Here is a 26,169-nt window from a genome sequence, read left to right on the forward strand (position 1 = left end):
AGAGCAAGTTTGATGAGTAGAGAAGAAATGTGGATATATGGTTGGAAGGAGATGGGAAGGAGGATGTGGACAGCAGATGTTATCCAAGAATCCACGTGGGCATAACCAATCTGCAACCTAATCGTCTTCGCCCAATCAAAGAGCTCAATCAGATTGCTCACCACAAGAAATGAAAGCTTAGTTGGCATGTCTACATCCACAATTGCAACCTTTATAGTTAGTATTATCAGTCCTTGTTTCTTGCATTCTGATTGTAAACTGTTGTTGCCATTGGCCACACCACCACCACCAAAAACAGAAGAAGATGGCTTCTCTTGCATCCTCCCTTGGTGTGTCCGACATGCTCGGTAACAAACTGAGCCTCTCCGGTGGATCCCGGGCAGCCCCATCAGCATCGAGCCCCGCAACCTCCAAGACCGTGGCCCTTTTCTCGAAGAAGAAGGCAGCACCAAAGGCCAAAGCCGCTGCTGTGGCCCCCGCGGACGAGGAGCTCGCCAAGTGGTATGGTAAGTCAATTAACTCCACTCATAGTAATATCCAATCAATATACACAGGGCTGTTCGGTTTGGGAGATTGTAGAATCTAGATTAATCTTAGCATCAAATATATTCCAATCATTCCATGTCTGAGTAAATTAGTACTATATGTTTATATGTACGCAAACTATCATTCTAACCAAACATTTTTTTGTCACGATTAAATCTTTACATATCTCGTACTGTATCTCGCTATAATATCAGGACCCGACAGGAGAATTTTCTTGCCTGATGGCTTGTTGGACAGATCTGAAATCCCAGAGTACCTAAATGGAGAAGTTCCTGGAGAGTAAGTACTCTACTTTCCTTCCATCTCAATTCATATAATATTTCTCCATGCCTCCTAGCTTAATTAATTTGTCTATCTACAGCTATGGATATGATCCCTTCGGCCTCGGAAAGAAACCAGAAAACTTTGCCAAGTATGTGTATATAATCCTTGATTAGTAACTTAATAATTTATTCAATCATCATCAAATATATGTAATAACCATGCATGTTGGGGATAGATATCAAGCTTATGAGCTGATCCACGCCCGATGGGCCATGCTTGGCGCTGCCGGTTTCATCATTCCCGAGGCATTCAACAAATTTGGTGCCAACTGTGGCCCTGAGGCTGTTTGGTTCAAGGTATGTATGTATAGAAATATGCTTCTCTGATATCATTTGTTGTTGTTGATAATTATCTATGATATGGTAACGGTATGATGGTATGCAGACGGGCGCTCTGCTTCTTGACGGCAACACACTGAACTATTTCGGCAAAAACATCCCCATTAACCTTGTTGTAGCCGTGATTGCTGAGGTCGTACTTCTCGGTGGTGCTGAGTACTACAGAATTATTAATGGTTTGGTAAGTCCCATCATTTGTAGTTGTATTAGCTATATTAACTAAGATGTTGGAATTAATTGTTTTTAAATGGAAAACAGGAGCTGGAGGACAAGCTTCACCCGGGTGGTCCTTTCGACCCATTGGGTCTGGCTAAGGATCCGGACCAGGCTGCAATCTTGAAGGTGAAGGAGATCAAGAATGGTCGGCTAGCCATGTTCTCGATGCTTGGCTTCTTCATCCAAGCCTATGTGACCGGACAAGGTCCCGTTGAGAACCTTGCAGCGCACTTGAGCGATCCCTTTGGCAACAACTTGCTCACTGTGATTGCCGGAACAGCTGAAAGAGTTCCAACTCTCTAATTTCTCATTTTTCCCATCTCCCAACTTTGTACGTACATTTCATTAATCATCACATCCATCTTTCATCCCTTTTCACTCCATTTTGGATTATATGTTTCATTAATGTCTCAAAGATAAAAAAAATCACTCAAAACTAACAAACAACACTGTTATGATTCAAACAAGTATGAGACTTTTCATGAATGAGTAACAATATCAAAAGAATCAGAGTTACAAGTTGTTGACATATGAATTATATTCAATTACCAAGAGTGGAAATAAACAGAAAGTGGCATAGCTAATTAGCTACTTGCCATAAGCCCAAAAGTCCATCTCACTTCTGAGAGACAAGTGGTTGATTTGGGTGGGATTTGTGTGGGAAGAAGTGACCACAAGAGGATCCCATTGGGTCAAGGGTTGGGAGGTGTGATGGTCGCATTCGAGGGCCGGCTCACAAGATTGGAAACTAGGGGGGTGAGGAGTGGCAGTGCTCTCGCAGTCGTCTCTGGACATCAGGTCTTTGACCTGCATGTTGTTGATGAGCGGCGGTGGGTGGTGGTGCTCGTTATAGTCTTGATGATCGTAGTTGCTGGCGCTGGTGAGCATCAGTGGCTTGAGGTGGAAGTTGTGTGGCTCAACTTGTGAGTACTGATGATCAACTGGGATGTGTGAGTAGTTCAAATCAGCAGCATGTTGTGAATGTGAATGCAACATGTATTGATTCATGGAAGCTGCTGCATTGTATGAATTGTGATCAGCCATCACCCCTCCTCCGCTGCTGCTGCCTCCTCCTCCTCCTTCAACGCTTCTGCCACTAATCTTGAACAGATTCTTCTTCTTGAATACGCGGCAAACAACCCATCCATCCTCCTGAAATTAACAATCGTTTGATAATGAAGGCGAGATAAGACAAAATATGATAAAAAAAAACACAAATTTTAGGTTATCTACGCTAGCAAACAGACGGTTATAATTAATTAAGTGCAAGTAAAATATATATATGCTACATTTGGAGGAGGTTCGTTGTGGGAATCCTCGATCCTGTACTCGTGCATGATCCAATCGGACTTCTGGCCGTGGGGGGCTCGGCCGCGGTAGAAGACAAGGGTCTTCCTCATTCCGATCTTGTTGAAGCTGTTGCGTATGCATTTGTCTCTCCCGGTTGCTTTCCAGAATCCTGCACCCGTCGCTCTATTTGTCCGAGAACCCGTTGGGTACTTTCTGTCCTTGTGGCTGAAAAAGTACCATTCGTTCTGTGGAGTCGACCCGATCTTGCACTTCTCTGAAACCCCACAACAACAACAACAAGAATAGTACTTCAGTCTCCGCCTTTTCTAAAGTAGGTTTAATAATATTATGGAGTACTACTATACTTCGTTCATATTCCTCGTTAACAGAAACATTTCTTTTTAATAAAATATCAAGAAAAAAGTTTTTCTACTTTTTAGTGTCTTAAATGTGTTAATTTTTGCAAAAAAACAAATACGACTTTATTAACGCGGAACAGAGGGAGTATAGTACCTTGTAGGTCCCAGGGTTCGATCTTGTTGAGATCGACCTCCCTTATAACCTCCATCTCGAACTTCTGAAATGAAACCTTCTTCTTCAAGTAGAAGTGGAGAAGCTCCTCATCCGTGGGGTGAAACCGAAACCCCGGCGGAACACCTCCGCCGCCGCCAGATGACCCCGCCGCCATCTATATATCAACTCTCTCTTCTCAATTAATTGATTTTCTAAGTAGGTTTATAATACAACTGCCGACACAGCTAGGAAAGACGCATGGCATAGCGTGTGGTGTATATATATATATACATGAAGTATATGAATGGGAAATTAAAGTGTCAACTGTCAAGCATAGAGAGATACAGCTGATACAGTTGACGGCCGCCGCCGCCGCCGTTGGGACTGCTTAAAGCTAACGTCGAAGTTAAGTTAAAGCTATGGATGAAACGACCCACACGCTCCATGCAAATTAGTTCCTCTTATTTTTTTATTCCTCATCTCTATATTTACTCCACTCTTTTCAGCAAATTATCACGTCAAAAACCTCGTATTCAAACTCCTCAATATTTGCGTTAATTTTTAGAATAAAGCTATCCAATCATATTGTGGCTAACTATGACACGATATTTTTGTAAATTTTAATAAACTAATGATTTTATTTAATACTAAAAAATGTCTACATTATTACCCTTTCCTCGTAGATATGTTGGTGTGAATTGATCGATATAAAGCAATTGAGGAAACACATTGAAAGTGCATGCATGATCATCAACTTGGAAAATAAAAAATTAAGGGAAAAGGGAATTGAAGGTAATTTAATTGATAAATTATTTAATGAAAATAAAAGTCAAAGGCTAGTAGGACGCATATGATGGAATTTCATTCCGAAAAGAGGCATTGCAGTAATTAAGTGCAAGGAAACAATCCCAAGAAAATACTAACAAAGTGCAAGAGATATTGGATCGCTCGTAAAGCAAGCTAGGTCAAGAGATAAAAGAAAACGAATAAGTCTAGGGATTGCCCGCAAGGATGTAGCGCAGTTGGCAACGAAGGGGCAGATCTTGCTGCAATGCTATTAAATACACATTTACAACTCAATTTCAAACTCCATTATTGATTAAATTAATCATTACTAGTTTCCCCCTTCTGAAAAATAGAGTAATTAATTAATGGCCATATTGCCATAAAAATTATAAAGTTCAGTCAATTTCAAATATGTCCCGCAATTTTAATAAACTTAAAAATCATGACTTTTCCATTTTTCTCAATTTTTCCATTTTCGATTTCCTATTTGTAATGTGTTGTTGAGTAAGTGCACATGTATTTCAAATTGAAGTTGTAGTTGAATTATAGTATTTGTTAAGTGTGTTAAGAAAAATAATAAAATTCACAGGTGTTGTTGTCATCTTTATATTTTTTCGATGTTACATTAAATACATAATTTTACCCAAAGTAAACTATGTGGAATTCATAATTTTAACGATTGATTATAAAAAATTGCATGATAGATTAGAATTTGACCAAAATTCAGTATTTTTTTTAGCAATTTACTTTTAATTGAATAATTAGAAATAGGGATTAGGAGTGTTAATGATTAATAGTTGGAGACGCATTCGGCATAGGGATGTGCACATGCACGTTTGCGAAATTCCTCCTTTTTGATTCACAAACACGTCTCCCAATCTCATCTATATAGTGTCATTTACTCCTCATCTACATCAGACTACATGTATGTATTTTCTTGATTATTTTCCACGCTTCTCTTTTTTTAACCTTCCCATTATATAGTAATCGATACTGATTATAATTAATTGATCCATATTAATTTGATGCGTGTCCTCTGAATTCAGAGTGATATATATTCGCCATCTGCACTGATGACTAGCTAGTAACATATTTGGGCACAATATCTCACTATCACTTGTTATCTTAATCTGTAATATTTACTATTGTTATGTGTCTATAGAATCTAGATACACTTGCGTTCAAAAAAGGAGCAAAATAATGAATAGTGTGTAAATATATAAGACAAAGTATTAAGTATATATAGTACTACATGCTAGCTCTCCTTAGATATATAACTGTCTCAGCCTTATAAGCGAGACGTTTTATTTTTTGGACCAGTTTTGAAAAAAATGATGTAGTAACTACCTAATTAATAACTTAACGCCCATAATATTACTAACACTTATTAAAATATTGAAATCAAATTAAATATAAAAACTAACTGAATAACTCTAAATAAAGATTAAATATATAAAACAAAATAACTTTTAAGATTTTATAAAGAAATTAATTACTTTTCGCTTATCCCGGCAAATCAGTTCGCATATTCAAATTAACACAACCCACTTAGTGGTAAACTTCATACTATTTGATTGCAAGTATTCTTAATTGGTTGATTATGGACAATTTTTTGTCAGTTTTATCACCGCCCATGACCAAGAATAAAGTTATATAGCTGGCCATAAAAGACTGTTTTAATAAATTTTTACTTAGAAGAATAAAAAATTAATATAGTGTGTTCGATTTTTTTTGTTTTGTATTATTACTCTTTTTCTATTTCTTCTAGAAAGAGATGATGATTTGATTCCAATGAATAGAATAATATTTATGAGAAAAATTAAGTTGTTAAGCGTATTAAATATTTACTAAACTACTTGCAAATAAACCAATTTTATTTGAATCAAAATTATAACAAATCACATCGTGGCTTAAAAGCATCACTCGACATTTTAGGCACTTTAAATGCGAAAAAAAGGAATAACAAACAAATTTATGGCTATCAAAGAAAACAGTGAATAACAGTTGTAATTAATTTGTAGAACAAAAATAGAAATGAGAAATAAAGAAAGTGGGAGAAAGGTAGAGAGATTTAACTAATTTATTGATGAATAATGAAATGGAAAATGGTAAAATAATGGTGTGGTTAATTGGAGAGATGAAGGCTCCAAATAGCGGCATCACCTTCTCCACACGCACTATGCACCTTCTTCATTCTCTCTACTGATTTGCATATCCCACTGCATTGCCAATCAAATGACGCCACGCACACGCTCCCCGCGTGAGTTTTGAACTCGCAATCTGCATGCCATCGAGCAGTGTCGGACGCAGAAAAGACCGTTAGTAGGTGCTATTTTTTTCTAAATTTTCTTTGAAAGTGTATTTTACCAGAGAAAAAACATTAACAAAAAATATTAATAGGTCCGCCAGTGCTGTCGATAATAAAGTAAGACAGATTAAATATAATGTTTTGCCATAAAGCAAAAAACTCAACTACAATGAAACGAAGAGAGTATTATATATACCTGGAGGGGTTCCGCAGCACATAGAGTGATCGTCCACATGTTGCACTTCCAATCCGATCAGCCACGCTCCGAGCGATACATCCTCGTTCGCGAACCGATGCAATATCCCTCTGCAAATAAACCTCATCATCCACCTCTCAACAAAGCCATTACTCGAATATAAACATACATATAAGCTTACGAATTGATCGAAATATAATGGGCAAGGTCCTTAGAGATCGCGTAGATTTGTCCGGTAGCATGCCGGAAATACTTGTTCCCTTCTTCCCCGAATTTCCAGTACTCCGGCTCGTGATATTTCACTCCTCTGCATATACATACGTTTGAAATAAATAAGTACTATTATTAAACATGATAAGAGGAGCAAGTGTAGATGTGAAACAGACTTCTGAGAAAGGACCGGGCCGGACTTCATGCATCCAATGTAGGTCCGGGGCTTCGACCTATGGTTAGCCAGAGTGGTGACGAGCATCCCAAGGTTGAGGTGCACGTCGTCGTCAACCTTGACGTAGAACTCAGCGTCCCACTTGGCAACAGCCGTGGAGAAAAACAAGCGCGTCTTGGTAGACAGCTGGTGGTAGCCCTCCACATGATTGAGGCGCAGGAAGTCTCCGTACTCGGCTTCCTCTGCATCAATACCCCGGTCCAGGATCCCTCCCCGCGTCACGCTGTGGCCTATCACGAACCTTATCACCACTCCCTTCTCCCTCTCCGCCTTCCTCAGCTGCTCCCCTTTCAGCATCCACGTCTCTCTCACCGACTCCCTCCTCCGCTTGCTGCTGAAAGCCGTGTTTATCCCTATCACCACGAATGCTCTGCTCCCGTTCGCAGCCACTTCCCCAGTCATGCTTTTCTCCCCTAGTTTCTGTTTCAGCACGCGTAGATTTTATAACTGTGTTCTGAGCTTATAAGAAATGTTTTTCTAGAAACAAACCCGTTGCGTGTTATGATCACATTCGTCGACGTCTACTAGATGTTGGGGGCCGTCGTCGGAAGATTGTGTTCTTGTAGTGAAAAGGGAGCCTGCAAGAAAGCATGCTATGCAAAGGCCAATGATAACCTTCAATGGAACTGATTTTCCTCTCATCTTCTTGCTGATTGAAGCCACCTTATTCTTCCCAGCCTCACCCCTTTTTTGCTGGATTCTGATTTCCTGCATCAACATAACTAATGCTTCTGATTTCCTGCTTCATTATGCAAATTTATAGTATCTAATACTACAAAAAAAGGGGTGGAAAAATGGAAAATGAAAAAGGCAAGCTAGCTGTGTCTATAACCATTAATGAATATGAAAGCATGTCATGTTTGAGGATGTGTGATGTTGGCTACATAAGATCATGCAATCACAATTTCCATAAGGAGGGAAGCATGTTGCAGTTGGAATCACTACAAAAGAAAAAAAGTGTGCTAATTTGCTATCAAAATTTAAGTTTCCTTATGCAATGTAAGTGTAGCTAGATTACAAAAAAAGTAGCTAGGTGGAAAAATTTAAAACCAAATTGCACAAAGAAACATAATATGAGTGCATTTTAGTACCTGTTATGATGATATGAGAAATCATTAGAATCTGCAACAAGTTTTGGTTTGAAATATCACTAAATTGAAGATTGAAGAAAAATTTTTAGAGCTAGTTGGATGGCGTGGCGGCTTTTTATTGGATGGTGCTTTGTATGGCAGTTTGATCATGAAGTTCTCATGTTTCAACAAACTCTTTGATTAAAACTCCAGATTGAGAGTGTGATTCCAAATTGCCCCATTTCTTGTACACTCAAATCATACTTGCCTTTTGGTATTTTAAATTAGAAGAAATAGTCATGATAAATGGAAAAATTATGACTCATGAATCCTCCTCTTTGTCATATGTTAAGACTAAGAAAAATGGGAAAAGATAAAACATTATCTGAGTTGAGAAGGTGGGAGGAACATGTGTGAGACATGTTTGATTGTGGAGGTAGGGAGTGATGGTGAAAGAGTGAAATGAAGGGGGGACAACACAATAACATATTCATTCCCCTGTCATTTTCTTTTACCACCATTACCATTACCATTACCCCAAGGGGGGTGGGGTGGTTAAAAAGCAACAACATGTTTTCATTACAAATGCTTTACAAAATGAAGACTCTGCTTTTATGTAAAGCAGAGTTACCCCACCACTCACATAGTAGCTCAAATTAGAAGAGATTATTGTTCTGGACCTAACTTCCCTGTAATCTTGGGACCCCTACCTTCATGTCCAATTCAACAGTATCCCATCCACACAAACAAGAGATAGGAACAAGATACAGTATTCATAAAGCAGCTTTGGCCTAGTAGGGATTACAATACATGGTATTCTGAGTTCTTTTCCTAGTCCACTAGTCAATGGCACAAAAATAAAAGAAAGACAAGAAATGGATCAACTATTGTAGTTTGCTAAACTCTTCTGCTTTTCTATCTCTTGCTCAAGTTGGGTATTAGTATTACTACTATTACTGAGTGCTGGAGATTGACCAGAAGAATACCATCTTGACCAGAAGAGAAAGTTGAAGAAATTGATAAGGCTGAGTGCAGCCAGCATCCAATAGAAGAGATCAAGCCTATCCTTGTTCAAATCATTGTTGCTGAGCCACCCGCCTCCCGAGGAGCCGGTTGAGGTCACTCTGTTCACTAAAGAGACCAAAAGGGAGCTCAGATAAAACCCGAATGAGTAAGAGCAGTATGTCATGGCCGTCAAGAACGACTGCATCCCTTGTATCGACTGCATATAGAAGAACTCGATCAGCCCCACGGCCGTGAACATCTCTGAGAGGCCGAAAATGAGGAACTGCGGAGCTATCCAGAAAATGGAGAGCGTCTGGCTCGACACTCTCCTCTTATGCTCAATGATGGCTGCAGCAACCATGGAGAAAGTGGCTACGAAGAGCCCTGTCCCGACTCTCTGCAGGGGAGATATCCCGGAGTCTTTTCCAGTGATCCGCCTGGCGAGGGGGACGAATGCAGTCTCGTATAAAGGGACGACGAAGATGAGCATCATGTAGGGAATGGACTGGAGGGAGGCTGGAGGGATGTGGAAATTTGGAGTGAGATGAGTGTTCATGGAAGTCCCCTGTTGGACTGAGAAGGTCTGGAGCTGAGCGAGGATGGTGTTGAAGATGATCGTGCACGCGAATATTGGGACGACGGAGAGCAAGATCTTGACCTGCTCCACTTGAGAAACGGTGCAGAGTCGCCATGGGCTCTCGTCGCTTCCGTTGATGCAAGCCGCTTTGTCGAGAAATTTGAACTTGTGTGTGCGGATGGAGAGGTGGCTTTGGAGCATGTTTGGATTTGATGGACATATCTGTTTCCTCTTGCAAATAGCTGCAACAAACACCTGAGCAATGGGGGTGAATATGCTTCCTTTAGGGGGGGTGTTTTTGTACGCGAACGAGCCGGAGATCAAGCAGATGAGGCCAACAGCCATTGCGGCAGCAGAGACTCCAAACCCGACGTCCATCCCGGAGTGCGTCTGGACCCACACAAGCACAGTGAGGGCTACAAGCTCTCCACTGCAAAAGGCGAAATACGCGCAGTTGAAGAAAGTGGAGAGCTTTTTAGCTTGGTGCTTTCCCAACTGATCAGCTCCGTGGGAGATGATGTTGGGCTTCAAGCAGCCGCTGCCGAGGGCCACCAGGTACAAGGCCCCGTAGAAAATGAGGGCCTTGTACCCAGAGGCCTGGACTCCGGGCTCTGGCCGGAGTCCAGGAACATGGGCTTGGACCGAGAGGAGGATGAAGCCGGAGAGCTCGACGAAGCCGAATACGAGCATGGTCCAGAAGCTGCCGAGGTAGGAGTCGGAGAGGAATCCTCCCAGCAAGGAGAGAAGGAAAATGGTGCCGACGAAGTTGGTGACGGTGTTGGCCGCTTTGGGGAGAGGGAAATGCATCTCGTTGAAAACATAGGTGATCAAGTTGTTGCCCACTGCGGCCACTGCCATCATCTCGAAGCCTTGAAGCCCTGCGCAATTTTCGGGCGTCAGTCATAAAATCGTTTTAACTTGTTGTGTCAAAAGGAACGAGATAGCATACCTAAGACGAAGAGAGCAGCAGTCATGCCGCCGTGGCGAATGGGCTTGGAAGGTCTCCCTCTCCAGTCAACAGATTCAGGCTCTTCTTCCCTATCCATGCAAATAATTTGTTGCACTTTTTGATCAATGGAATAGATATGTGATTAACTTGAGGAGCCTTGGTTTGTTGTGACTATTTATAATGTGGGCTGGTGGGAAGGGCCCAGTGCCCACAATATTCAGCTGAGGCCCCACCACACCACCATTCCAGAAATTCAAGATTGTTTCTCTATATTGCATAACAACACAACTAATGTATGTAAATGTTCATATTTCTCAATTCTCATCAATCTCAATCTGAAAATATAAAGTTGAGGGAACCATCAAACCGAACTTGTCACTGTCCCCCAATTCCTAGACCTCTACCACCACTCCACCACCATCACCCCGAGTGAGCATATTCCCTACATCCATGAATAATACGGTAAGTTTAACTTAGCAAGCATTTTTTAAAATGTAATGAAAGTGAATGAAAAAAATATTAGAAAGTGGGTCCTACTTTTATGTACTCACTCAATCCACGTAAGAATAATTTTATTTTTCCATTTTGGAATGTCCACGAAAAATAAAAATTAGAAAACTTCTCTCCTACTTTATCCATTTTTTTCCTTCTCTCTTACTATTGATCCTCACTCTACTTTATCCATTTTTATTGTGTCGTCCATAAATAAGACTATTTTTTATAGACGGATGAAGTACTAATTTTATATTAAAATTTGAGTGAGATAAAATTAATAGAATGTGAAATCTAAGATAAAAAATATAAATAAGTCATTTATTGGTGGACAGACGAAAATGCATATGCAGTAGTATAAAGAAGGAGTATAATCAATCAATTGTGGAGACTAGAGCGTCAACAGTCACCACCCAATACTGCTTCCATTTCCCATGAATACGTCATTTTCATGCATATCTATCCTTAATTTCTCATGCACCTTTAAATTCCATCATTTTTCAATTTTTTTATTAGCTACTTAAGTTCTTGTATGAACTAGCTCAAACCAAATATAAATATGGAATTGGAAATCATGCATATAACTGCCCATATATAATGATTTTGTTATTTTTACTGTTTATTTGTAATTATTTATGGACAGAAATACGTACATCACTTCCTTAATTGGTAAGGTAATAGAATGCACTCGAGAGTGGGAGTAGTAACTGGTAATATACAATGAATCAAAGCAATCCACGTTTTAATAATTAATTAATTTCCATTACCCCCACCCATCTTTTGACTTTAATTAGTCAGAAAGATGTCAATTACTTCTCCTCCTTGACCTTCGTGGAATAAGTAAGTGGGTCATGACTTTCAACCTAGCAAATAAAACCTAAATATTATTGGAACAACAAAACTTAACAAATACTATTAATTAGTCGAACTTAAATCAAATAATATTTATTGATAAATTGCATGGTATCTCAAAAGTTATATTGCATATAGGGGTGGGTCGACAGTGGGAGGTCCCATTAAGGACAAGGGGGTACAATTGTATCGCCAGAATTGTGAGTAGCTTAGTGGTAAAATTTTCATTTTCCTAGTCTTAGACCCAAGTTCGAATCCCCTTGTGCGCAATTTTTTGGCTATGCATACTTATATTTATGATTTGTGTGATTGGCTATAATCAGTTAAGTGGCTAGTACTCCTATTATTTATGTTTCTAACTAATGTATCATTAAATATAATAATTTATTATTATCTTTTTATTTGTTTCAGTTTTTTTTACGTATGAATGTATTATAGGTTGTAATCATTCAAGTATTATTTATGTGTCTAACTAATATATATATTAAATATAATACTAATATATTATTTGACTTTTCATTAAACGGGGTTGGATATAATCTAGACTACTATTTACGTTTTTTAATTATGATCATATACTATACATTCTGTTTTATTCAAAAATTTTAAAACCTTTTCCTGAACTTCTAAAATAAATTCTCCATTATATAATAATAATAATAATCTTTTTAAAATAGTGAAAATTTTTCAAGTAATAAAACACAAAAAATTATGTTTTATACTATATAATAATTTAACTCACTTGAAAATAAATAATTGAGGTAATAGAAAAAAATAATAATTAAGATAATAGAAAAAAATCTTTTGAATATTAATTCTCTAAGTTAATGTAATTATTTATCGCACCCCAATCTAAAATTTCTGGATCCGCCACTGTGGGTCGATACGATATATCGTATCGAAAACGTTGTATCGTGTATCGTATCGAAAATATCAGTATGAAAGAATTTCATATCGTTACCATATCGAAAGTTTCGATATATCGAACTTTCGATGTGGATAATATCAATATCATTACCGTATCGATATTTTGATATATCGTACCGAAATTCGGTATACCGTTCATAACGATATATCAAAGATTGATACTTCAATATCGTATCGAAATTTGAATATATTTCGATATATACGGTATATATCGATAATTCAATATGTATTGATTTTCAATATAATTCGGTATACCGAAAATATCGATATGTATCGTATATTCGATATAAAACGATATATTGCGGTATAAGGAAATTAATATCGTCATCGTATCGAAAACTTACGATACGGTATTGTATCGTATCAAAAATTACTATATACCGAAAATTCGATAATTTTTCAATATTTTTCAATACGATACGAGCGATATATCATTTTTTCGGTATTTTTCCCCAAGCCTAAATGGCATATGCTTAATTTGCTCAAACTACTTAATTAGACAAACTAGCCAGATCGCAAGAGATAACGGTTATTTAAATTAACTTTTTGCTGGCTTCAAACTTTCTTAATTGTCTATAATGATCAAAATTAAAACTAATAATATATTAGAACCAAATATAATATGCCAACAAAACCATATCGTTTTGAGTATGTAACATATTTTAATTACTAGCACTTAAAACATAATATCGTCGTTTTATAAAAACAACGTTATTTTATTGTCATATCATATTTGAAATTTCATACTATTAGTTAAATTTTTTAAACATTATGGGTTGATTGAAAAAAAAATTATAATTATAATTTTGTAAACTGATATAAAAAGTTTTGATCATTTTGAGTGTGAACAAAAGTTAACCGTAAGTTATGATTTAAATTTTATATTCCTTTGATATACACATTAGATTAATTTCTCAAACAGTGGTGTAGGTAATGATGATCGATGAGTGACCAAATTTTAATCCAAAAAATCATGATTGAAACTCCGTGAGTGGCGAGGGTTGACTATACTCCTCTACAAGTTTTTATATCTAATGAATTCTCATATATTATCATGTGAAAGTGGCGTATAATTACTCGACCAACCTCTAAAAGTAATTTAATTCACTAGCACATTGGAAATAGATCAAACTATATATAGAATTAATCTATTGGCTTTCTAAACTGTTGCACGTAATAATATTTAATTTGACTGTTATGGAGTAATACTATCTTAGTAATTAAGGCTTGTTAATTACCTCATAATTCGGGATTATAATTTCAAAGATACGCGGAGAACTAATCTTCTTGTATACAATATAACACGTAAATATAGTATAAATATATCGATAGTGGCAATCTAGCTAGATAGGAATGGGATCTGTATAAATTGCTCAAATAATGATTAAGTTGTGTAATAGTCCTTTTTTGTTTTTGTTTGTGACATGTTAATTGGAGACAAGAAGCTAATTAAAGTACGAAAAGATTAAATATAAAAAGACGAAAAATGCATAGCCTAGCTAGGAATGATATCTCCATAATTTAAAAAGGCTTTAATTTGATAATGGCTTCTTCAATTCCATATTTGACCAGATACCAATATTAAAGAAAGGACTGGCTAATGCTGCTTACAAGTGGAAACGCAAATCACCAATTAACTTCTAATTAATTTAACTTAAGATACGTGTATTCTATTTACAATCTAGCTCAAGATATAATATAGTATTTGGGAAATTAGCCGGCAATTATACAGGGCAATAAGTGATGTAGTGGCTGCAAAAAAGCAAGTATATTATATATATGTACATTAGTAAATTAAACACGCAAGAAAATAATAATACTAATAATATATTAAAGATTAGATTGGGACGAAAGGTTCACATGAATTTTGATGGTGGGGACAAGAAATGCATGCATCCGAATGCTAAACAACGTGGGAGTACTAAAATTGGGTAAAAAGTTGGGAGAAAAGGAGGAATTCAATCTCCAGCCGTTGCAAAAGGATATATATATATATATATATATATAGGGGAGCATTATTCTCCTTTTCAATTCTAACATCCTTTGTTCTTCTCATTGCTAGGCGTTAGATCAACTGCATCAACGGTCCAGATTGACAATTTAAATATGAATCCGTGTTGCATTATGGAACCTGTGTGTCTGCATTATAAGGCTAAAATAGTCATTTTACATAAATAAAACTGCCAGAATTTGGAAAGGGCGAAATTGTTGGGATTTGAAACGTCCGAATCTTCATTCTCGCTCATTAAACGTTGTACACCCAATCTACACTCTCTAAACCCTATCTCCGTTCGCAGCGCTCAATTCTTTGAAGTAATCGACAGCAATTGTCCAATATTTCAGCACACATCCTCCGCCGTTGCTAACACCGAAACGCTACCGGCGACATGGTACGTGACTGTACTTCAAATATTGTGTAGGCACGAAAACTATAAATTGTAACAGCGACAATTCTCGCGGAACAATAAATTCACACCGATTTTTGTTGTTTTGTGTATAAAAGCATGCATTTTGATGGCCGACTGGGTTTTATTGTGTGTTCTGATATTTCTCTGTATTCGACGGGGTTTTATGTATTCTGGTTCTCAGAGCATTGTTTGATTTGGTTATTTACAGACAGATATAATATGCCTAAGCGAGGACGTCCACGCTCACAACCATCCCAAGTTGCAGGTAAATTTGCGGCGCTGTTGGTGGAATTCAATATCATATCTGTCGATTTTGTGGAAGGATAATTGCATGTTTGATTAATGCATTATGTATATATGTAAGTGACATTATGTGCAGTATATGATGGGGTAATGTAGGGTGCTGTGATTTTAACTTACTAGACTCAGCAAAATTATGTTTATGCATTATTTATGTTGTACTATGCATTATGTGAAATAATATTTGCATTATGCTGGCTACATTATGCATTAATACGGGTACTGACTCCGGGTGTTAAGCAACTCTGTCAAAGTTTAAATATGGTTATTGTTTGGTGTGGAAAGTGCATTATGAATCTGTAATTATGCATTTGTTGGAGTGTATGGGCTCCGCATGAGTTGTCTTCTTGATATTGTATACTAGTCTTTGTGTGTAATACATGTGCATTTTTTGGGTGTAGACAATGCATTATGTATATATGTAAATGTCATTATGTGCAATAAATGATGCATTATGTAGGGTGTTGTTTTTTGTTAAACACTACACTCAGACACAATTATTTTTATGCATTATTTATTTTGGACTATGCAGTATGTAACATGATATGTGCATTATGTTGGCTATATTATGCAACTCCGTCAAAGTTTAAATGTGGTTATTGTTTGGTGTGGGAAGTGCATTATGAATATGTAATTATGCATATGTTGGAGTGCATGGTTGAGCCTGAGTTGCATTCTTGATATTGTATACTAGTCTTTAGGAGTAATACATGTACATTTTTTTGTTTGAGACAATGCAATATGTTCTATTTTTTCTGAATAAACTCAGGCAATATTGTATACTTGCATTATTTATTTTGGACTGTGCATTATGTAACATGATTTATGCATTATTCTGTCTATATTAGGCATTAATACTGGAATTGTCTGTGATGGTTAAGCAACTCAGTCAAGATTCATATGGTTATTATCTGGTGTGGAAGTGCAATATAAATCTGTAATTATGCATTTGTTGTAGTTTTTGGTTCAGACTGAGTTGTATTCTTGATATTGGTTACTAGTCTTTGTGTGTAATACATGTGCATTTTTGGGTTTAGACAATGCATTATGTCCTATGTTTTTACTAAATAAAATCAGGCAAAATTGTAAACGTGGATTGTTTATTTTGGATTGTGCATTATGAACCATGATTTTTGCATTATGTTGTCTATATTAGGCATTAATACGGGTATTGTCTATGATGTTTAAGCAACTCAGTCAAGATTCAATATAGTTATTATTTGGTGTGGGAAGTGCATTATGAATCTGTAAGTATGCATATGTTTGATTTTATGGTTCATTATGAGTTGTATTCTTGATATTTGTTACTAGTATTTGGGTGTAATACATGTGCATTTTTTTTAAGACAATGCATTATGTCCTATGAAATTTACATTATGTGAAGTGTATTATGCATTATCAAACGGTATTATAAGTATCTGTCATACAATTGTGCAGCCGGTTTAGGTAAATATTAGGAGTATAGTAAGCATATCATAGGTATTGATTGTATTTGTTAATGGCCTCAGATTAGAAACTAAGTTTCAACTTGTTGATTAAATTGACAAATACTTTATGTGATGGTAATAAGTGCATTATTTACTTTGTCCAATGCATTATGGGTAGAGTTTTATGCATTATTTGTTCTGACTGAAGCATTATTTATTGTGATAATTTTCTGATGTGTTGTGTTGTTTGGTCCATATCAGAGAAACAGCTTAGAGACGATATAGACGACAGCGGACGACAGTATACCAGTTGCGTTGGATAAAAAATTCAGAGCCATGTTGGTTGATGTAGGCCCGAGTACTTCTAAAAGTGAGGGTGAGCCGAAGCAACCTACTAGTCGAAAATGTGAACGACTCTATTGTCGGCGAACTGCTTAGGTATTGGAGGGAGAGACCTGCCAAGTTCAACTTTGAACTGTGGGTCGAGAATTATGGTCTGTAGCGAGTGATGGTTTCGACTATAGGTTGATGGAGGTTAATGAATTCCTTGATTGCTTGGTTGACTTTTCGCTTTGAAACTAAAAGTTTTCACAACTCTTTAGTAGATTGTTGATATTGGACAATATTTTTGGGAATATGAATTATGAATGGAGTACATTCCAATATTCAGCCATATACTTTGTGTCTTACGTTTATGATGTTGTGCATTTATTTAAAAAGATGTTGACATTATTATGCTATAATGCTTATCATATTCCACATAATGTAAATGACACATTAAATAATGCAATGTGTAAACCAAATAATGCACTTATTCAGAAACGTGTTATGTGCATTACGTTTATTTACTGCAGCTCGTGTATTTGAACAACGTTTGTTAGACTTAGAACATACTACACCCTAGCCCCTAGGCTTGTTAAACCCTTAGGGAAAACAAGAAACGTGCGCCAAACATCGAAACACGGCACGACTTAAATTAAACGGGGCAGGATAAATGTTCATTACATATCACAAAAAATGCATTACACAAACTAAAGTACGCAGTATACTATACAAAAATGTACATTGTGTATATCTATTTTAAAAAATACCTACGCGCTATGCATCTGCAACCCGAGATGAATTGCTGCAGCTCGTGTATTTGACAACGTTTTTTAGACTTAGAACATACTACACCCTAGCCCCTGGGCTTGACGTGCGCCAAACATCGAAACACGACACAACATAAATTAAACGGGTCAGGATAAATGTTCATTACATAACACAAATAATGCTTTACAGAAACTAAAACTACGCATTATATTACACAATATGTACATTATGTATATCTGTTTTTAAAAATGCCTACGCACCATGCATGTGCAACCCCAGACGAATTACTGCAGCTCGTGTATTTGGACAACGTTTGTTAGACTTAGAACATACTACACCCTAGCCACTAGGCTTGTTAAACCCTTCGGGACAACAAGAAACGTGAACCAAACATCGAAACCCGGCACAACTTAAATTAAACGGGTCAGGATAAATGTTCATTACATATCACAAATAATGCATTACATAAACTAAACTGCGCATTATACTATATAATATGTACATTATGTATATCAGTAAAAAAAAACATACGCGCTATGAATGTGCAACCCAGATGAATTACTACAGCTCGTGTATTTGGACAACATTATTTAGACTTAGCACATACTACACCCTTACCCCTAGGCTTGTTAAACCCTTATGGAAAACAAGAACCGTGCGCCAAACATCGAAACACGACATAAATTAAACGGGTCAAGAGTAATGTTCATTACATATCACATATAATGCATTACAGAAACTAAACTACGCATTATACTATACAATATGCAGATTATGTATATCAGTTAAAAAACTCCAACGCAATTAAACTCCAACGCGATTGACGATCTCCACTAAGTCGTTCATAATTACTCCTCGTCGATTGGCCACTACAATCCGGCTAATGCGCCGAATCTGGTCGCTCGAGGACTCCGATTTCATATTCCTAAACAATGAATGAACTAGATTCAGAATAAAGAATACTTCTTCACATTCTAATTCTCACTAAGTTCGAAACAAAGCATCACCAAACTAGTATTAAATCACCACAGCAAACTCAAAAGCAGTATAATAAGCTACGATTAAGCAATAAACTCGGTAAGTGAATGCTGAATATATCAGCACTGACAATAACTAGTAATTGCAAATCTAAAACTGCTCTGATTTGAAAAGTAGTACCTGATTAGGTTTTTGGAGTTAATGCGGGAAGATTTGATGGCAGCACCAATCAAACTACTTCCAGTTATATATATTCCCCTAAATCCGAAGTTAAGCAAAATCAGACGAAAAATTCACAAGCAAGAGACGCAGAGGGGTATATCACAATGTGCGAGAAATACCAGGCGGCGCCGAGAACCGAAACGCCGATGGATATGGCGATTCCGATGTTATATATATTTCCCTAAATCCGCAGTTAAGCAAAATCAGACGAAAAATTCACAAGCAAGAGACGCAGAGGGGGTATATCACAATGTGCGAGAAATACCAGGCGGCGCCGAGAACCGAAACGCCGATGGATATGGCGATTCCGATTGCAGAGAATGTGTACGGAGAGATCTGAAGCAAAGCTCGCACCCATGAACTTGATGAAGTCACCATCTCTCCTTCCGAGAACTGGAAAAATCAGTTATGTGTTTAATAAAAATCAATCATGGGAATATCTTCATAAGCGTAAATTAAGAATTTTCCATAACCAACCAACATATTGCTTTCCAAATTAGCCCTTTTCGGGTTTTTTAAACATTAAATTTAATGATTATACAAACAAATTTCAGCCTTAAGATTTCGAAAATCAACGGCTAAGATCAAGAAGGAAATAGGAGGAAATATGAGAAAAGGAAATGAATACATCCCTATATATATATATATATATATATATATATATATATATATATATATATATGTTTATTTAATATGTGATTCTTAATATACTAATACATTAGCATCAACATGAAAATATTAAGGGGAAAAATGTTGGGAGTACTTGTGTTGATTTTGAGCTTAATGGACAATGGGAACAACAATTTCTTGAGGTCTATTGCCAAATCAAATTACTACCCCTACGGTGTTGATTCCAGTAGGGGCGCCACCGGAAAATTCTCCAATGGCGACACCTTCGTCGATTACTTAGGTACCTACGTATTTATTCATTTATTCATTCATTAATAACCTCTAATTCCTAATTAATATATTCAGGAGGCTGGTTGGGTCTTCCGGCGCCGCCTCCCTTTGCCGATCCCACCACCACCGGACAAAATATGCTTCTGCAGCTGCCGGCATCCTCGACGAAAGCGGCCAACAGTATGTATGTGAAGGGATAATTAAATCAATTAATTGATATGTATAAATTTTAGTAGGAGTAGTTTTTAACAATAGTCTATTTTAACCGTCATAAAATACATAAATTTAACCAATAGTATCTTTCTAATGATACCTACAACATGAGGTTTTGTCACTAAACGTAGCTATAATCTATATACATGGTGGGGACTGGGGAGCCATGCATCCCCAACAATTTTAAAATTGTTTAAGAATATTTTATTGTTTATTTTAAATATTATAATCTTTTAAAAATATCACTAATTGAAATTAAGAATTGAATCTGTCCCAAGCCGAAATATTAAGAATATTCTCCATATATGTTGTTCTTGTGCCTCAATCCCAGTTTCTGAAAGGTCAGCAAATTTAACTCCAAATTTTGAAATATTAGCGAATTTGATTTCTTTTTTTGAAATTTCTCATTTACAATAGTGGATTTAAAAAAAAATTTGAGTAAGTAATATGGAATTAATGAACCTTAAAATTGGTATTTCAAGATTCTATTTCAGTCCTCTAAAAGATTGTAATCGTAATTATACAAAAAAAAAAATCAAAGAAATATAACTCCACGGGCTTGCTTGTAACCCGTAAGGAAGGAGTTAGTTTGACAATTGGGCTCTTACCGTAAACAAAATATTTGGCCCAATTTACAAATGAGACTTTCACCTATCATATCTTCTTCTTAATGGTAATAATAGAAATATTTTGAAAAGGGAAAATGTTGATGCGAGTGCTCTTATCTTGTAAGCGTCATATAATCATCAAAAAAATTAAACTTAGTCGATAATAGAAATTAAACTTACTAATTAGCAGGGCTAAAAGTTTTAGAATTGTTGTTAAATTAAGTTAGTAGTAGTATGATTTAAGTTGAAAATTTTCCATGACAAAATTGTTCTTCCCAGCCCCTTTGGCGCTTCAAAATAGCCCGAAAGAAAAGAAACATGGCGAGCAGAGGATCCATCTCAAAACAGCTCCGGCTTACTGACAACGCCGTCGTTTCTCCTCGAAAACGTCTTACTTCTTCTGCAAAAGCGCGGCGGCAAATCGGTACCGACGGTGATGACGCCGAGCGCGGGAATAAGCAGATTACTTTCCGAAATTCCCACGCAGAATCCTTTTATTTGTCTCTTATATTTGCTCTGTCTCAGGAATTTGTTTATCTACATCATCAATTCCAAAGTTTTCACTTGATTGATTTGTCTCAGAACTTTCAGGCACAGATTGAATCGGATTGATGCACCAGGTATCACATGCAATTTCGTTTAACTGATTAATCTGATTGCAATTGAGGCCGAAATCATGTATTTTGTAAAATTATCTGCTTATCATAGTTTATGGAACTGCTGCAGAGGTATTGCCACTGCCAATTGCCATGCCTTTCTTAGATCCATGTGTTTATATCTTTCACCTAACCATTATTCTTTTTGTTCTCAGTATATATTGAATCATAACAATTTGGATATGAAAAATTGGATTGCTCTAAGTCTAGACTTCAGTGCCAAAGAGTGTGCACTCCTTTTGATCTTGTTCTCACCTTACTTTTCTGGCTCCAATTAGCTGAGGACTGTGCATTTACTGTTGGTGTCCAAGTTTATGACATACAGTATCTTTTTACTCAGTCATTCCAATCTGTTTGAGTTTATAATGATTTGTTTGCAAAATCTGTGTTTCAAGTCTAATGTTTAGAGCAATTGCTCCATCACTGATCAGTTCCAGTTGCTTGAGTGTGCTTATAGCTTTCACTTAACCATTACTTTCAAGCTCTCAATATATATAGAATCATTAAAATTTGGATATGAAATATTGGATTGCTCTAAGTCTAGACCATAGTGCCAAAGAATGTGCACTCCTTTGATCTTGCTGTCATCTTACTCGTAATTTTCCGGCTCCAAGACTTCAAAGTCTGGTGATTGTTCATATACTAATGGAGTCCAATTTTATGAAATACTAGTATCTTTTTTACTCAGTCATAACAATCAGGTTGAGTTTATCATGGCATGTTCAAAATCTGTGTTTCTAGTCTAATGTTTTGAGCAATTGTACCATCAGTGATCGGTTCCATTTGCTTGAGTGTGTCGTCTTTGATCGGTTCCATGTGCCTGATTGATGAGCAGGGTTATATGTGTTGATCTTGAGCTGGGCCGCTAAATTTTTGCATCAGTAAGTAGCCTGGTCTTGGTCTATCCTCACTGTGAATCTTACATGGATTAACCAACTGCTTGATGCTTCTTTGATGTATTTCAACTACTTGCTTTTGTATGTAAACCATTATCAGCAAGTTTTATTTTGTTGCAAGTTGTGTGTTAATTTAAATTAATTATATTGTCATATAAATGTATGAATAGATACATGTGTGTAAAAGTGCTTGAAAATAAATAAATACTACTCCTATATAAAGGTGTTTTAGCAAATGTGGAAGAGAAGAATATAGAAATGATGGCAATGGGATGGAGTGACTTTATGGTCAAAGGAACACACATGTTGGAGGCAGCTTTGGGCTGTATGATACAATTATTTATACCTCAATTCATTAGTGCTGCTGCTGCTGCTCCTGCTCTAACTAAATAACTGCTTTTCAATTTGAATATTCAATTATGCTGCTTTGCTAATTTCAATTTTTTCTCCCATCCTTTTCTGTGTCTAAACACCACCACCCAATCACATTTATTGACTAGAAATTATTGGTTATATAATCTTGAATATATTGATTTTCTAGCATGTGTTTTCTTATACTTTAATTTCTTCTAATCGCACAGGGAAATGAATATTAACAATTAGAATCAAGCTTATGTATGTCAACAAAATTGCCCGAATTCAAGATTGCGAAATATTCCCTCTCCCTCTTAATTTTGGAATGTTGGACCAATAAGAATGAAGCATCAAATAAAGTGGGACAGCAGGAATGAGTATTAGATTGAGTTTTGAAGAATATAGAAAATCAATTGTAACCTGGAAAATAGTTACAATTGGTTAGTACTCCATATAGTAATGGAAACTGAAGTTACAGTGAATAATTTAACTGACTGTGTGTGAGTGACGTGGCAATGACAGCACGCCTACCACACAATGCCACTCTAAAAAGCAAATAAAGATGCATAAAAGTATAATAAACCATATGGAATATATCATCTGTCCCACCATTTTATATTCAAATTTATTGTCTCCATAAGCACCCTCTACTTAATATTTCACTTTTAGGCTATGTTTAGTTCATATTTAGCAACTAACAAGGTTTAACTGATAATATTATTTTCAAGATTTTGTGGTTAAGAAATTTAACCGGTGGTTGCATGTCATTTCATGTAGTGAACGTGTGAGATGGATTTGTAAATGACAAGCAACCATTCATAAAATTCTCATACTTACCCATGTATGTGTGTTGCCCATAGAAAACATTCATTAAATACATTGTTATACATGTTCATAATTGTAGATTAACCGAATCCAAACAAGTGAGAAATAACTGACTATGTATTTGCTTCGTAAAAACGTGAGGTTGTCGTGTGATACCGTCGGATATGGTGGATGTTAGGAGTTTTGTGATGATAACAACGAGTGAGGGTGCATCGGAACCGAGCGTGGAGTGTGCGACACATGGTCAAGAGGTTTGAGTTCAAAACTCTGTTATGCAACGGCTATTAAAGCTGTTACACATTCATGGCAGTTTCAACTGCATGATACAATCCCTATAAATATTGCTGCAATCCAAGGAGTTCATTTGAGAAGAAACGAGAGAGAGAGAAATCAGCTGAGAGATCATAACAATAACCAATAGCTAGAGTGAGAGATACACACTATCTTTGTGAGGAATTAGCTTGTATAGTCTTCGGTTTGATGTGAGTTCATATGCGAAGAAGAGAGTAGCTTATTCTTGAGTGTGTGATCTTGTTGTATGATTGTAGTTCTTGATCGTGATTGAAGTAAATCGATTCGTTATTCTCCCGTGGACGTAGGCTTACGCCGAACCACGTATATCCTCGTGTTCTTGTTGTTCCATTTCATTTTTGCTCCGATCTCGATTTCCAACAGTGGAGGGATATTGTGAACTCTGTGTGTACTTTTCTCCTAGATGTGGAGGTTTTAAAGCGCCGAAATTGTGGAACACGTGGTGGGAGTAGATGGATTTCGCCCTTGCCACCCTAATTTTTCACAAATCCAAATAAGGGCATTTTAGTCAATAGAATAGCAATACGGGGTAGAATTATCATATTTTGGTGTATCCAAACAACTTAAACAGCATTTTCATGGTTTAAGAATATGCTGCCAAACACTATTTAGTGGACAAATTTCATAACCACATAACCTTGAAACATCATTATCAGCTAAACCTTGTTAGTGGCTAAATGTAAACCAAACATAACAATATATGCCCATAATTAAGCTCTATTAGTATTCTTAAACTACAAACGGTTTATATATTAATCAATTAAAAGTTGGCCTTATTCATCATTTATATTCCTCCAATCACTCTCGTATTATATAATTAGTTAATAGTTAATTTAGGCTCGTATATTAGAGTTTAATGTTTAAAAATATAATTTGTAGTTTAATATTTGATTGATTTTGTGGAAACAGTAGCACACAAGCAAGTATATATTTTTATTATCATTCGTATTTCTTCATAACCTTATCTACATTAACATCGTGTTTTCCATGTTTTATAATACTATATGATTGTCAACATATATCAAGTGGTTAGATAATTAAAAAAATATATTATTTGTGAGATGAGAAGGATTGAATTGACTTCTTTTACTTGCAACTTGCTTAGTTTGATGTATGTTTTCCAACCTCAACAACTCTCGAACAACACCCTCCATCATATACTATATAGCTACATATTAACCATGTCAAAATTCAGATATGAAACATAGACTTTTAAGGGGGTTGGGTTTGCAAGATTGTATCCGAGATTAAATTTATAGTGTACTTGGTTCATGAGATTCAACCCCACAACTCAATTCTAGATGAATAATCATTGGATAATTAGTTATAGCTAACCCCATATGACTAAAATAATCTCATAACTCAATCCTAGATTGTATCTTGGTATTATTTTATATTACAAATCGAACCTCACCTTAATTTGGTATAAGACTGCGAGCATGATATTAATTTTCAATCCATTAATATGATACCATAAATCATGTTAGGAAGAAATACTTTGGCTTTGGATAAACTCATTTTTTTCCAAAGGTAGCGTGACACATTGTTAGTTGGAAATTTATTCATGTATTACATTACTATTAACACTAATGAGTACTAAACCCCAGAGTCAAGTCTCGAAGCCAAGATCATAATTAATGACATAAACCATCAAAATACTTGCTACATGTGGCTGGGAAAGTATAATACATGTGACAATCAAAACACAAGTAAATTTATATGTAGATGAGTGTGATCAAATCATTACTTAAATTTAGTCCATAATAAATATAACAAATTTTAAACTATTACATTTGCAAATCTGTGTATTACTCCCTCCGTCCCGGGTAATTTGTCCCATTTTTTCATTTCGGTCCGTCCCACATAATTTGTCCCATTTCACTTTTACCATTTTTGGTAATGGACCTCATATTCCATTAACTCATTCATACTCACATTTTACTATAAAACTAATATATAAAAGTATGACCCACGTTTCACTAACTTTTTCAACTCACTTTTCATTACATTTCTTAAAACTCGTGTCCAGTCAAAGTGAGACGAATTATCCGGGACGGAGGGAGTATATAATTAATTACTATTAAATTCAAAGTAAAAGGTTCAAAATGCATGTAAGTCAATTTCGATTATTCCAATTTTTTGCC

General features: G+C 36.2%; 4 protein-coding genes across 5 annotated transcripts; 1 reads left to right on the forward strand and 3 right to left on the reverse strand.

The window, feature by feature from the left end:
• Nucleotides 1–230: 230 nt before the first annotated feature.
• LOC121806305 (chlorophyll a-b binding protein CP26, chloroplastic) lies at nucleotides 231–1,795 on the forward strand. Its single transcript, XM_042206304.1, has 6 exons — nucleotides 231–506; nucleotides 741–825; nucleotides 908–958; nucleotides 1,046–1,166; nucleotides 1,255–1,389; nucleotides 1,467–1,795. The coding sequence occupies exons 1-6, from the start codon at nucleotides 305–307 to the stop codon at nucleotides 1,725–1,727; spliced, it is 855 nt and encodes a 284-aa protein (XP_042062238.1). The 5' UTR covers nucleotides 231–304; the 3' UTR covers nucleotides 1,728–1,795.
• An 87-nt stretch (nucleotides 1,796–1,882) lies between these two features.
• Nucleotides 1,883–3,402, reverse strand: LOC121806296 (protein BEARSKIN1-like). Its single transcript, XM_042206294.1, has 3 exons — nucleotides 3,228–3,402; nucleotides 2,714–2,988; nucleotides 1,883–2,576 (listed from the first exon to the last, which is right to left on the reverse strand). The coding sequence occupies exons 1-3, from the start codon at nucleotides 3,400–3,402 to the stop codon at nucleotides 2,013–2,015; spliced, it is 1,014 nt and encodes a 337-aa protein (XP_042062228.1). The 3' UTR covers nucleotides 1,883–2,012.
• Nucleotides 3,403–5,869: 2,467 nt separating this feature from the next.
• Nucleotides 5,870–8,177, reverse strand: LOC121793019 (probable beta-1,3-galactosyltransferase 8). 2 transcript variants are annotated; one of them, XM_042191214.1, is made up of 6 exons: nucleotides 8,054–8,177; nucleotides 7,452–7,670; nucleotides 6,904–7,382; nucleotides 6,699–6,824; nucleotides 6,518–6,627; nucleotides 5,870–6,293 (listed from the first exon to the last, which is right to left on the reverse strand). In XM_042191214.1, the coding sequence occupies exons 2-6, from the start codon at nucleotides 7,602–7,604 to the stop codon at nucleotides 6,139–6,141; spliced, it is 1,023 nt and encodes a 340-aa protein (XP_042047148.1). In that variant the 5' UTR covers nucleotides 7,605–7,670; nucleotides 8,054–8,177; the 3' UTR covers nucleotides 5,870–6,138. The 2 variants fall into 2 exon arrangements, with proteins under 2 accessions (XP_042047148.1, XP_042047141.1); XM_042191207.1 differs by lacking the exon at nucleotides 8,054–8,177 and adding an exon at nucleotides 7,795–8,011.
• Nucleotides 8,178–8,786: 609 nt separating this feature from the next.
• Nucleotides 8,787–10,716, reverse strand: LOC121793033 (protein NRT1/ PTR FAMILY 4.4-like). Its single transcript, XM_042191226.1, has 2 exons — nucleotides 10,564–10,716; nucleotides 8,787–10,492 (listed from the first exon to the last, which is right to left on the reverse strand). The coding sequence occupies exons 1-2, from the start codon at nucleotides 10,658–10,660 to the stop codon at nucleotides 8,913–8,915; spliced, it is 1,677 nt and encodes a 558-aa protein (XP_042047160.1). The 5' UTR covers nucleotides 10,661–10,716; the 3' UTR covers nucleotides 8,787–8,912.
• Between the last annotated feature and the right edge of the window lie 15,453 nt (nucleotides 10,717–26,169).

The sequence above is a fragment of the Salvia splendens genome, chromosome 1 (genome assembly GCF_004379255.2).
Source record: "Salvia splendens isolate huo1 chromosome 1, SspV2, whole genome shotgun sequence".
NCBI classification, from domain to species: Eukaryota; Viridiplantae; Streptophyta; class Magnoliopsida; order Lamiales; family Lamiaceae; genus Salvia; species Salvia splendens.